A 12,884-nucleotide genomic window follows, 5' to 3' on the forward strand; every position below is an offset into this window, starting at 1 on the left:
AACTGTAAAATCAAGAATCCTAATGTTTTCCACTCGTCCCACCCTTGCATATTAGAATAGACATATTGGTTCTCAACTATACCTCTAAAAGTATTTTTATTTTATTAGGTTAAAGTATTTTACCCTGTTTAGAGTAACAGTTCCTTTAATAGAAGCACTAACAGGTTGTTTAGTTGTTGACAGCCCTCCTTATGAGCTTCATTTCAAGCCTGAACGACTAAATCCGATTAAAAGCCAATATCAGGAACTGCGACTGACGAGCATGCTAGGTCGGTGCTGAGGGCCCAAGTCAAGTGAAATCAAATACATGTCTTACCGACCTCCACGTCGTTCATTCACTCATCCCTATACGAAGCACCGAAACGTACACATTACGATGAAAAAAATAATTTCAAAAGCTTTCCCGTTTCTGACATTAATAGCAGCTAAGGCCGTTTTGTCGTTGGCTAGCATTCGCGAGTAGCATGGCTAATTAAAAACACCTGTGAAGCGACATGCGAGTCCACTGCCAAAAGTCCCATCATTACAGTCATTTATCCAACACCTTTATCAATACACGCAACGAATTAACTCCCACTATGCTAATGTGTTTATATCTTCTTTCCCTTCAACCTTTAAATACATCATTCCATTCTTCAAAAGTGAAGCACCTACACTCTTAATTGCCGCGTCGGTTGCACAAAACAATACCCGGAGGAATCTATAGAGGGCAGTATAGGACAGACAAGGACACTGCGGGTCGTCTGTACTCTGGTGTTCGTGCTGCCTGTGCAAAAACAACAACCTTGAAACCGTACTGTATCGCATCTTTTTTGTGATTAAAAAACCTGTTGAGTTGAGATATTTATTTATTGAATTGTTTGTTTTGTTTTTTACGCGGAAAAACGAAGCAGTGACCGCTATTCAGACCGTGGAGATGGCTGCTGCCATGCCAGAAACGGACTTTTGAAGGTCAAACTACGGTGGTCGAGAAGTGCAAAACACAACACAATTAACAAGAAACAAAACAGCATTCACAGAAAACAATACAAAATTCACACAAAACAACGCAAAATCTAGCCAAAACGCAACGCTATTAAGCAGGACTTTCGCCCTCATCACTTCCGTATTTTCTGCAAATTGCGTTGTGTTTTCTGTTATTTGTGTGTTGTTTCCCCTCAATAGTGTTGTGTTTTGAGTTAATTGTGTATTGTTTTGTGGGACTTTTGTATCGTTTTCTGCACCTCTCGGCCACCGTATTGACACTGAACAGGAGGAGTATGTGGAGGTCTGGGAGGCTCACAGAATTGCTGAAGCTGCAACAAAACAAGCAAGACTGTTGAGCTCGGTGGGCAGTCTGACGCACAGTTTGGTGAGAGACTTGTGCAGTCCAGAGAAGCCCGGTGACAAGACTTATGACACTGCGTCAGTCACATTATCGTGAAATAGTCCAAAGATGTAAGTTTCACTGAGGGACAAGAGCATCAAGCAAGTCTGTGACTGAACCCGTGGCAGCTTTCAGCGAACTGCCCCAACATTGTAACTATGGGGACAAGCTGAAAGAAATGCGACGGGACAGACTGGTGTGTGGTTTTAGTGATGACTGTGTCCAGAGGAGACTGCTGGCTGAACCGGAGCTGTATTTGAAGGTAGTGCGAGCAAGTGAGCAAGCGAACCGAGATCGCAGACAAATGTCTGGGATGGTGTCACAGGGAACGTTCAGTTGCACCAAGTGAACACGAAACTGAAGCAGCAAGGTAAAGCAGCTCCATTTGTATGTTACAGATGTGGGGCTGACCATAAGCCCACTGGTTGTTAATAGATGCATATCCTTGCCTTCTGCAACCCGGCAGCATCATACATAAAGTGTTCAGTAAAACAGAACCAGACTGCTCACCACGTTACTGAAACCACAGCAAATCTCTCAAGTGATGAGGAGGTTTACACGATGCACAATCTGAAGGTTGAATTTGACAAGTGACTCTGGATGGTGAGCCGAAACCATATGTCACTATGAACAATGATGGAAAGGCCGATTGGCCGATTTTGTAAGTGTGGCTGTGTACTTGGATTAGATTTTATTGACAGGCTTGACTGAGTAGGACCATCTGCAGACCCTGCAACAGGGACTGAGGTGCTTACACGAAGCGGGTCTTTGCTTAAAACGAATGACGTGTGCCTTCATGGAATCAGAAGCAGAGCTCCTTGGATATAAGGTGGATGTTACTGCACTGCATCCCCTACCACTCAAGATGTATTCACTGTAGTTATAATAACGGCCGCTAGGGAGAGACAGAATGCAATATACAATGACGTGAAACTAACATGATTCTTTGGTATAGCTTTATCTTTGCACTTTAGAATATTATTTCCTTTTAATTTATTGTGATATGTTGAGTACAGAGCATGTTACGAACATAATTTCCCTTTGGATTAATAAAGTTTTCTGATTCTGATTGATACGTCATGGTGCAGGTCCACCAATGACCACTTGGAGTGTCATTTGGCCTGACCTGTGACCTCTGTGCTCCTGCAGGTAGCTTCCTCACCTGTGCTGTGATTAGAGCATTTTGCCGTAGTATAGCTCACTGGGATCTGCACCTGAGTTGCATGCAGGTGTGGTTCCTGGTTTGAGTCCCACTGGTGGATAATACAACTGCTGTTTTCTGCTGACTTATTAAAATAACTGGGATAAATATTAGAAACGAAAATGTCACCTGTGTGGTTGTATAGCTCACTGGGATCTGCACCTGAGTTGCATGCAGGTGTGGTTCCTGGCTCGAATCCCACTGGTGGATAATATGACTGCTGTTTCTGAGATTTTTCTGCTGACTTTTTTGAAGAAAATCGCACAAAATATATATAAAAGACTTTTTTGATTTTTTTTTTTCTCCTCGGGCTCTGACCACACCTCTGCTCCGTTCAAGCCCCACCTTCACTGTATTCAGACGCCATCTTTGTATTTTTGTAGACACCATCACACCACACTGAGACCGGAGACTTCACGCAACTTCTTTAGCACATCATCATGATTTCAAGTTTATGTTCTTATAGGTGGAAGAGTGGGATTTGAACTCTCTCTTATTCAGGGACCAGAGGTTTCACGCAACATGAGCATCTGCTCAAACCACTCGACCACACGTGGAGCAGTCTGATGATAGACAGCCTGGTATGTACCGCACCCTCCTCTATTTACACTGATTTGCAGACAACTTCTGAATCTTAGTACAGCCATGCGCCAAAGTTTGATGTACTGTAAATACTTGCTCGCATCCCGATCGACGTTATGACGGGCAGGGACCACGAGATGGCATTGTTCTGCGTTTCACTTCCAGGTCCGAGTTCTTTTCCTGTGAGAACTGAGTTCAATATCAATTGTTAGACGTGTTTACACTTCTTCTTCTAGCTTCCAGCGCAACAGGAAGCACACACATTCAGAGATAATCTGAAATGAGAACAGAAACTAAAGGCATTCTTTTATTAACACCAATTTATCTGCAAGATCAAATGATCATTCCAACATTAACAGAACTGAAGAGACATCTACGGCCCCCACCCCCAATTGTCACGTCATTTCCATAGACTCAGGGGTGATTCTGGGTTAAAAATAGATCATACTCTGAAAAAGCATTTGCTTTTTGCACAAACATTCATTCACATCGTTTCCATGAAAGGCACAACGGAGCACACCCAACGAGATCTTTGGAGGTTTATAAAAAAGTCGATCTTTGGATGGGGGGTTGGAGGGCATCTTCTAGAAGACGGCAGCCTTCATGTCTTGGCTGAAGAACATCCCAAAGTTGAGGTCTTTGGACATCAGCTCGTCCTCCACATTCTCCAGTGCCCACTTGTGTTCCACGATCTCCAGAGCTTCCCATTCGCTCTGAAACCAGAACAAGAGCACAACCAAACACATGAGGTTTTTCAGGACTGACCAGAAGAAGCCGCACACTGATCTCACCTTGAAAGCTTTATTGGGGTCAGGGGGCATCGCCATGGCAGCACCCGTCATCTGGTCCTGCATGATCCGTGACTGGTCGGCAGCTACAATCAAATCATGGATCAGCAAGACAAGTAACTTTACAACTGTAGAATGACGTGGCGAGATACTCACCGTTGTCCTGACCCAGGATCAAGCTGTACATGCTCCTCAGCCCGAAGACATTCAGGAAGTACCAGGAGGCTGAGCTCACCCTGAAAACACACACAGTGATGTTGGACTCTGACTCCTTCTTGTTAACCGTAAGATGTTTACCAGGAGGCGTCCAAGGACAGCAGGTCGATTCCTCGTTGCAACATGGGCTTGAACCGCAGCGTGAGGGGAAACGGCACCTTGGCTGAAACAACACATCACCATAAGCGACCAAGGTGTGGGAAACAGGGGAACGTAGAATAGCGAGGCTCACTGATGACGAAGCCGGAGAAAGCCCAGTTGATCCAGCCGCCGATCACAATCATGGGCAGGACGTTGGTCAAGTTGCCCTTCAACATGTCCGTCATCATGCTGCTGTCTGAAAGGTAAACACGGAGTGAAACAAGAGGCCGTCGGACCTTTGGAGGGATGTTGCTACGCACCTGTCATGGGGTTTTTGGGAACAACTTTCCTCTTGACAGTCTTGAAGAACCCCGTCTCTGCATTGTTGAAGTAATGCTTCCTCATGGCGAAGGACTGAGATAAAAACACTTGTTCAGAAACCTCCTGCTTTTTAAACGTACTTTCTTCACGGGAACAACTTTTACCTGTCGAGGGATGTACTTTCCGTTTTCCCTGAGAATTCGGCTGCGTAGGAGAACTTGACTGAAAGACAAAAAAAAAAAAAAAAAAAAAAAAAAAAAAAAGTTTAAATGACATTTGAAATGGAGGACGAGAGACGACGAATCTCCTTATGTTAGCCACCTAAATGAAGTTTTTCACATTGAAAATACAACATAACTTGCCTTGCTTGTGCTTGTTTAAAACATTTTTGTAAAACCATGATTTTAAAAACACTCATAAATATGTTGAATAGGTTGTGGTGTAAATATACTGGTACATATGTAATTTTCTCTCCACAAAACAACTATAAAAGGTTATATTTTCAGATTTTTCACCCTTCAGGTCCCAGTTTGCACTCTCACCTGTCCGAGACCTGCTCCAGATCCACCTTCTTGTCACTCTGCAGCAGCTGAGTTACATAGTGCCGGATGATCCCGACGAAGAAGGTGATGAAGACGATGGGCAGCACCACCCACAGCCGGATACTTGAGTCCAGAAGGAGTTCTGGTTCGGCCATCTTTCAATGAGTATGAAAGTTGTCTTGATGTATGAGGAGAGAAAGACAGCCGAAAATCTTACCATTTTAGAATGTAAATATTAAAGATATTTGGGGTGATGAAGGAGCCCACCAACACTATATTTGAAACGATTATTAACATAAATGTCATCCATCCGTTATGGCTCTGTGGCACTCATTTACAGAATATTTTGGGACTGCAGTGAACATATATCCATCGTTGGACATATTAGGTCACAACCCCGCGACTCTACTCAATATAGTCTTGACCGTTGACAGTCGCAACAGTGTCGTCACGTGACCAAAACTTCGACAGTTAATATTTCACGGTTGAATGAGCCACACTGTTTGGCTCAACTTGGAAATGACAGAAATATGAATGCATATGAATATACACGTGCTTAAAAGAGAACATGAAGCTGTAGAGTTACGGGGGCAAAACACGGTCTCTAAATTAGTCGTTTAAATTAGGAACCGAACTCCGACGTCTTGTGAAAACTGACAGAATTAAACCGTAACATCCATTGATCAGGTGCGTGGATTATTAAGCATATTTTTCTTACAAAAATGCTCTTAACTGTGACGTCATCAAGAACGCGCCACACCTCTGACAGATGCAGACCGAAGTTAGCATTAGCACACAAAGTTGCTTTAACCAGTATATTAGCGTCGTTTTCGGCCAAACTAAGGAGTGTGAACGCCGCAGTTCGTTGCAATCGACTAAACAAAGCCACTCTGGTCATAGCACCATGAAATTATCCTCTTGACTACTTACCACGTTTATGAAGTGTCGGATTTAGCAGAGCACATTCTGCTCTGTTTAAGCGACGAAGCAGTACTACTTCCGGTTGAAAGGGCGACCCCAACCCATGTGACGCACAAACGCAGTATCTAATATATACGATGAACATATTATTGAAAAACACATTATCATTAGTCAATTATAATTTCGGGATTATTCAAGGTCTAACGTCATTTCGTCATGTGTTTGTGTGTCTATACAACCAGAAACGACCACAACACGTTTCCATCAACATAAACATATTTTATATCTTTTATATAGAGCAATAAATATTTCCACATTTTTCATATCTTTGCAGTTTCAAAAACAAAGTACAACTATTGTATATTTATGTACATGGCTAAAATGTTAAAATAATGTCTCTCTTGACACATATTTGACACGGTACTCATACAATTTTACAAGGACTAGTCTAGTCTCTCTTTGCTCTACATTATAAACAAAAGTTCTCATCCTTGAATAAAGCAGTCCATTGTTTTATTTCATACAACTCCATCTTCTTGTTACACACGAATCTTCACACAGGATCAAAACACTCACACTCCCCCCAGCATTTTGAACTTGAAATCTCTTATGTGCTTGTTCCTTCATTTCAATGTTCCCTGTTATGCAGCCAGATCATTATTATTTCTTTTGGAAAACATTGAACCTTCTGGTTTTGCCGCGAACCACTTCAGAGATAAGAAGCCAACTGCAGAGCAAAGGGAGCCCTCTCTTATAAGAATGGTTATTTACATTCATGTTATATTACATTGTCATTCAGTGCAGTACTGTAATAAACACCACATGCAAACTGATGGTGAGCAGGCGGGGGCAGAAAAACATTTCAATGAAATATTCAGATATCAATACCTGTATTTTTGCACTATTAAATCAGACGGTGGTGTTTAAAGGCAGAAATGGATTAATAATTAGAATAATTGGCTTTTGTCGCTGTAGAAAATACAATAGTTTCAAACCATTTAAACATTTAAAATAAAACAAGACAGACAAGTATTCAGATGTATGGGCTATGAAGGAAGACCAGAGGGTTTTATGACTGTTCATATGACTGACAGGCACAAAAATCTGTAAATATGAGCAAATAAATGTGTAAATGAAAATGTCGTCACATACAGGCCTTTGCATGAAGGGCAAATAAGATGCAAAATTACAGGTATTGACTCTATTAGTAATTTTGAGTGGTAATATTCTGGAAAAATCCAGGGCTTAATGGAATCTATTTTTGTTGAGTATATACCATGTGTGGTGCATTTACTGTATTTTAAAGTTGTTGCAGATCTGATGTTAGTTTGTGTTCCGTCTACATCATTAGCGGCATGTTAGTCACAAAAAAGACACTATTTTTTTGTTTTAAAATTTAAAATTAGTAGATAATATGATGTCCAAATCAGAAGAAAAGTAAAGCTCTCACACCTGTCAGCACATAACAAAATAAAAAAAAGCCCAAAATACCAAACAGCCAAAGGAGCAGTTCATGTTAGTAGAAGCTTGCCACGCAACAATATCACTAATAACATCAGTAGCACACCGTACAAAGCCAAAGGATTCTTCAGAATTTGTTTTTAGAAAGTGTCGTTGTTACACAATAAGGAATCCTTGGATGCGCCAATGGACGTTTTGTGGCTTCATGAATTTAAGCAGCACACTGTACAGTTAATATCTACAGTTGGTGCACTTGTGTTATCAAAAAGAACCCCAAATTATCTCCGCAATGGTCGCCCTTATCACGAGGTATTTCTTTCATCACAAATGGATCCTCCTAAAACTACAACTGGATGGTAAAATCTGTGGGGGTGTGCAAACACCCTGTCGTCTGGTGATATGAAAAGAATTTGTGTCGTAGTGCAAATGGAACGCATCAAAAATAGAAAGACGTCGAAGTATCCTCCATAATAAACTAGGTCCAGGTGAACGTGTCTTTATAGTATCGAACGGTTCGGAGTGAAATGCAATTACTCTTCAATATCCTCGCCATTTCCCTCCCACACTGGGCGCAAGGGCCCGGCTGTCTGAAGGCACATTAGTTAACCATGCTTCTGTACCTTAGATGAAAAAAAATAAACACTGTTTATGGGACAAGACAAGCTCTGCGTGAAAGCAGCATTTCTTGAATTCATGATTCCTAAACTCCAAATGCATTTAGCAATAACGGCAGAAATCAAAAGGTCTCCCAGACTGCACCCTGTTTGGCACCACTCAGTGTAATCTCCTTCCCTGGCAACTTCAGACACGTTATATAGTATGATATACAGTTGACAAATATCATATCTGACATAATGCTTTCATATATATCGGGATAATATTCGGGGCAAACACAGCTTCATTACAAATACAGTTTTCTTGTCAAATATCAAATCCACACGTGAGGAAACCCTGTGAACCACAATCATGACGGTGTCTAAAGCCACTTGGCAAAACTTTAGAGCTAAAAAAAGACCTGTAGTTTTTATTAGAATGGCTTGCTTTAATGAAAGGTTTACTCCAGTGAAGCCCTTTGTATGGCTGAAGAAATTCAGGATTGGGGCCTCGAACCAAAACAAATTCCTCCTCCTGCATATAGTATTGAAGCACAGACACACTGACATTTATTAGCTATTGCACATGTCATGCATGCCTGTCTAAGACACGAAACTCCACCATATTAATGCAAAATGCTTCTGAATTACACCTCATGGCTTTTAGTATGGCAACAACCGAACATGGTACCAGTGCGTTTGTGCGAAGGTGGAGCAAGACTCGTGTGATTTTATTTTGGAAATAGTAAAAAGGTCCTGTTGTCAGGTTTCACTTCCGCTAAGATAATTCTCAGGCACTGTTCCTTTCACATCTGGTCCCCCAACCACGAAACAGATTCACAAGACATGACGACGTCGGCAAACGTGTCCTCCTCGAGGTCTTCTGCCGCGACTGCTTCCCTCGTGGTCCGTTCAACGTCTCTATGCTTTCGCTGCCAGGATACTCTCCTCTCCCAGCCTGTTACTTTCGAGGGAAATGGATGTGGAAATAGCACAGGCTGAGTAACCTCCTCTGCCCAAATCTCAGTGCTCTCCTTCTAACCATGTGACCGTGTCTATACACCTGCACCTGGCCCCCTCTCCTCCTTCCTTTTCTCCGTAATCTCACTGCTGCCCCCTGCTGATTCACGTTGGGTTGGCAGACCATCGCTGTCGTCCTCTTCCTTCTTAAACAACCGTGCTGATCCGACTGACCGGTTTGGATTTGGGACCTCCCCCTTGTCCTCCGGCGGCCCCTGGGTGCGGCGATAAGGGCGCGGCCGATGGGGGCGGCAACGGGGAATGTGGTGGGGGCGGCGGAATGGAGGAGAGGGGCGGATACTGAGGCGCGTAGGGCTGTTGGGCTGCCTGGGAGAGGAGGCGTGCCGAAGGCGTTTGGGGAGGCGGGGAGAAGATGAAGTGGGTAGAGGGGGAGGCGGAGGGAGACGGGCTGAGCGGGGAGTGTGTGTGCATGGCGTGGTTGTGAGAGTGAGCGTGTGGGTGGGGCTGAGAGTGCGATATTGTCAGCGGTAGCTTCCCGCCGCCACCCCCCGGCCTTCCCACCGCAGGGTGGGAGTGGTAGAGTCCGTGTGGGGTAGTAGGAGTCACGGGGGAGTGCGGGGACAATGGCGGCGGTGTGATGAAGCCCGAGGCGATGTTGTAGCGGGAGTGTTGGATGGCGCCATGTTGAATCCTCTGGTGCTGCTGGACATGAGAGGGAGCGCAGGCCGAGGGTCCCTGCCGCCGAGGGACTGAGTACCTGTGCGTGAGGGGTTGGTGCTGCGGGGCGCTTTGCATGTGGTAGCGATGGTGGTGGTGGTAAGGTGGGGGCGGAGTCTGCTGGTTCCCAGTAACTCCGCCTCCGCCACTGTTGCCGTGGCAGTAGTGGGCGTGCAAGGCCTGGAGTTTGGATGCCCCTCCCGAACCGCCGCCCCCGCCAACCCCTCCCGAGTCCAGGCCGTGGTTGGCCGAGGGGGAGGGGCATGGGGAAGGGGAGGATGGGTGGGGGATGGGAGGTGCGGGGGCGGGATAATGTGGGGGGGATGATATCATCAGGGGACTCAGGGGACTCGGAGGAGTGGGTGACGTCATCGTCAGGGGACCAGGAACTTTGCCTCTGCGGCTGCCGAAGAAGTTCCCTCTCAGGGCGGCGCCAGGAGGCCCGCCCCCACCCGACATCCCTCCTCCGATCCCAGCCCCTCCCCCGCTCACGAGAGGGGAAGTACCGATACCTCCCTGGTTGTGACAGAGCCCCGGCCCACCCCCCACCCCTGTACCGGGGCTCTGAGTAGGGCGGTGTGGCCGGTAGGCTGCTGGAGAGGTCGGGACCATCATAGGGTTGTAGGAAATACCTCCAACAGGCAGGGGGCGCTGCTGGTGCGGCCGGGGGCTGCTAATGATGGAACCCTGTCGGAGTGAAAGAAGAAAACAAAGCCTGTTTTTTAGATACCAACTGACACACTTCGACCCAGCGAGATTTGTGTTAAAAAACAACAACAACTCCTAACGCACACAACTCAAACTGATGACGACAAAACCTGCAGGTCTGGGTCACATTCCTCGCTGGGCACTTCTTTTTAAGAGTCATGGACAAAAGAAACATAGCTGAAAGTGAACAAGTGAAGTGAACAAGACAAGACGGACACAAACATGCCAAAGCAGGGGACGAGCAGATGAGAGTGCAACGATGGGCAGGTCAGACGACACCAGCAGTGCCAGTTCACAAAAAAAAGTCAGTCAAGAGAATGAGTCGCATGCCTGGGGGTTGCATCACTCAGGCTTTGGCCCAGCAACCTTCAAACTTACTTCAATGGTACTGTCCAATGAGCCCACACTGTTCCTACGACCTCGCTTCCCTGTTAGCCAACCAGAAGAAGGCAATGTTAAAACAGGAAATGATGTTCAAGAAATGGAAATCACACCAAATTTATCATGAGTTAAGTTATGTTTATAACGATGTTTGAGCCATGAAGTTCAATTACAGAGCATGAAAAGGAACACGACTGGCCATGTACTTCGTCATTTTGAAATATGTATGTATACAAATACTGAAACAGCCAGAAGGAAAATACGTTGTGCTACGCTTCGGTGTGAATTTGAATACCATTTTGATATAAAAAAGTCAAAGTAAAGTGCAAGTCTCTACTCGTAAAGCCCTGATTCATGAACTACATTGTTGTTAAGGCCAGACTCTTCCCTTCCATGTGAACCTTCGGCCTCATTTGAGGCCTCGTAGAAGTATATTTCCACCTCTCCAAGTCTCACTTAAATATTGAGAATTAAAACCAACTTTTGAACCAGTTTATTCAGAAAAACTAGCAGTAAACATCCCGTATTTTAGTCAATACTTTTCGAGGTGCCAGCGCCTTTTGAAAAGTTGTGACGCCCCAATTTGTCCACTAGAGGGCGGTATAACACCAAGGCTGTGTTCCCTCTCACCTGTTTCTGACAGGTCCCGCAGCGATGAGCTGAGAGCCGTGCGTTTCAGTCCGTCTACTGACGCGTACGTGTCGTCAAGGCTCGGTCGACCCAAAGTTCCATTCACCACGTCGCCCTTCAGGGCCCCCCCACTCGCGCTGGTCCCTCCTCCCGTGATGCCGCAACTTCCGGGTCCACCTGTCAGCATTCCAGGGCGCATCACACCTTTCTGCTTCTCAAGCTCGGCTGCAGAGGAAGCGACAGCGAAGAAGAAAGGATGTTGATCCGACAGCAACAAGGTGACCCTTTTGTTGGTTTGTCATGCGATGCTCTATGACGAAAGACTACAGAGAGTCGGGTTCAGAAACATTCAACATCCAGGCGAATGCAACGTCAGCGGTGGAACCAGGTGATCTGGTTATTCACACGAGATAAACAGTGTTTCAGGCTGAAGAGCCAACGGTTATTGACCAAAGCATCAGGATTCAGGCTAATGCAGCACCTGCTGATTTCAATTCCACTCTGGCACTTCATGTCACAAAGAGGCAGCGGATCAATATCAGCTATTAAAGCAAAGCCTGTGGGCTTAGTTCAATCTCCAACCAAAATCAAGCTCCTCAGCATCTGAGTCCAGTCCACCGCGTGGCAAGCGCCACAGCTTGGAGCACAAGTGCATTTGCCAATACACTTGAAACATACCAAGAAGTACCCGTAACACTTTTCAGAATTGTCTGCTATATTTTAAATAAATTAAGTGTTAAGATAATGATTGACACCTTCATTGACTAAAGCACTTTCCAAACAATAATGTTTGTGTTTATTTATTTTTTTATTTTTTTTACTTTTCTTTATGTGTTAGCTTAGCATAAACTTAACAGTCCAGTTTATGTTACTGTCAAGGAGGTTAGCTTTGTTAGCGTTTGCCCATATATAAGCAAAATCCAAGTCAACAACGGATGATAGATATTAATGACATTTTCATGAAATGTAAATGGGTAGAGTCGATGATTAAATTTTGGTGGTGTTCGGAAACGCCATCTGGATCCAAGAATCGTACAATAATACTGGATAAATGAGATCCGTGCCCTTTGCTCTCAGATATTCCTGCAGCAGCTCGGCATCTCTGGCGGACATTTTGGCTCCGGATCTTCTTCAGTACTTACATTCCACTCTGTACTTCTCCATGTCCTGCACTTCTGCGATGCTCTCTTTGAGGTCCGAGGTGAAGCGAGCTCGATCCTGCTGGCTCGGTGCCGTGAAGATGATCAGCACCTTCCTCTCTCCTCCTGGATTAGCCGACGTGAGTCTGATACCGTGAGGGTAGTCTGAAGGACAAACAGAGGTCAAAAGTATTGAGCTTTTATGAAACTATGCTCTGTCTATTACAGGCAACAGTGAGCCACCCACACACACACC

The 12,884-nt window shown here is 44.9% G+C and overlaps 2 protein-coding genes across 8 annotated transcripts in view; both read right to left on the minus strand.

The window, feature by feature from the left end:
• Positions 1-3,458: 3,458 nt before the first annotated feature.
• Positions 3,459-6,110, minus strand: LOC128749802 (ER membrane protein complex subunit 3-like). Its single transcript, XM_053849719.1, has 9 exons — positions 6,028-6,110; positions 5,098-5,275; positions 4,720-4,777; positions 4,555-4,648; positions 4,386-4,490; positions 4,235-4,316; positions 4,094-4,173; positions 3,941-4,023; positions 3,459-3,862 (listed from the first exon to the last, which is right to left on the minus strand). The coding sequence occupies exons 2-9, from the start codon at positions 5,250-5,252 to the stop codon at positions 3,734-3,736; spliced, it is 786 nt and encodes a 261-aa protein (XP_053705694.1). The 5' UTR covers positions 5,253-5,275; positions 6,028-6,110; the 3' UTR covers positions 3,459-3,733.
• Positions 6,111-6,262: 152 nt separating this feature from the next.
• Positions 6,263-12,884, minus strand: part of LOC128750129 (IQ motif and SEC7 domain-containing protein 1-like) — a 69,036-nt gene continuing 62,414 nt past the window's right edge. For 3 of the 7 annotated variants that reach the window (XM_053850378.1, XM_053850377.1, XM_053850376.1), the window contains exons 15-18: positions 12,632-12,793; positions 11,490-11,714; positions 10,857-10,906; positions 6,263-10,457 (exon numbers count right to left, since the gene is read on the minus strand). In XM_053850378.1, the coding sequence (XP_053706353.1) occupies positions 9,240-10,457; positions 10,857-10,906; positions 11,490-11,714; positions 12,632-12,793 (1,655 nt within the window). In that variant the 3' untranslated portion in view covers positions 6,263-9,239. The remainder of the gene's footprint in view (positions 10,458-10,856; positions 10,907-11,489; positions 11,715-12,631; positions 12,794-12,884) is intronic. The other 4 variants (XM_053850379.1, XM_053850381.1, XM_053850380.1 and 1 more) reach the window with 2 other exon arrangements.

The sequence above is a fragment of the Synchiropus splendidus genome, chromosome 18 (genome assembly GCF_027744825.2).
Source record: "Synchiropus splendidus isolate RoL2022-P1 chromosome 18, RoL_Sspl_1.0, whole genome shotgun sequence".
Lineage (NCBI taxonomy): Eukaryota > Metazoa > Chordata > Actinopteri > Syngnathiformes > Callionymidae > Synchiropus > Synchiropus splendidus.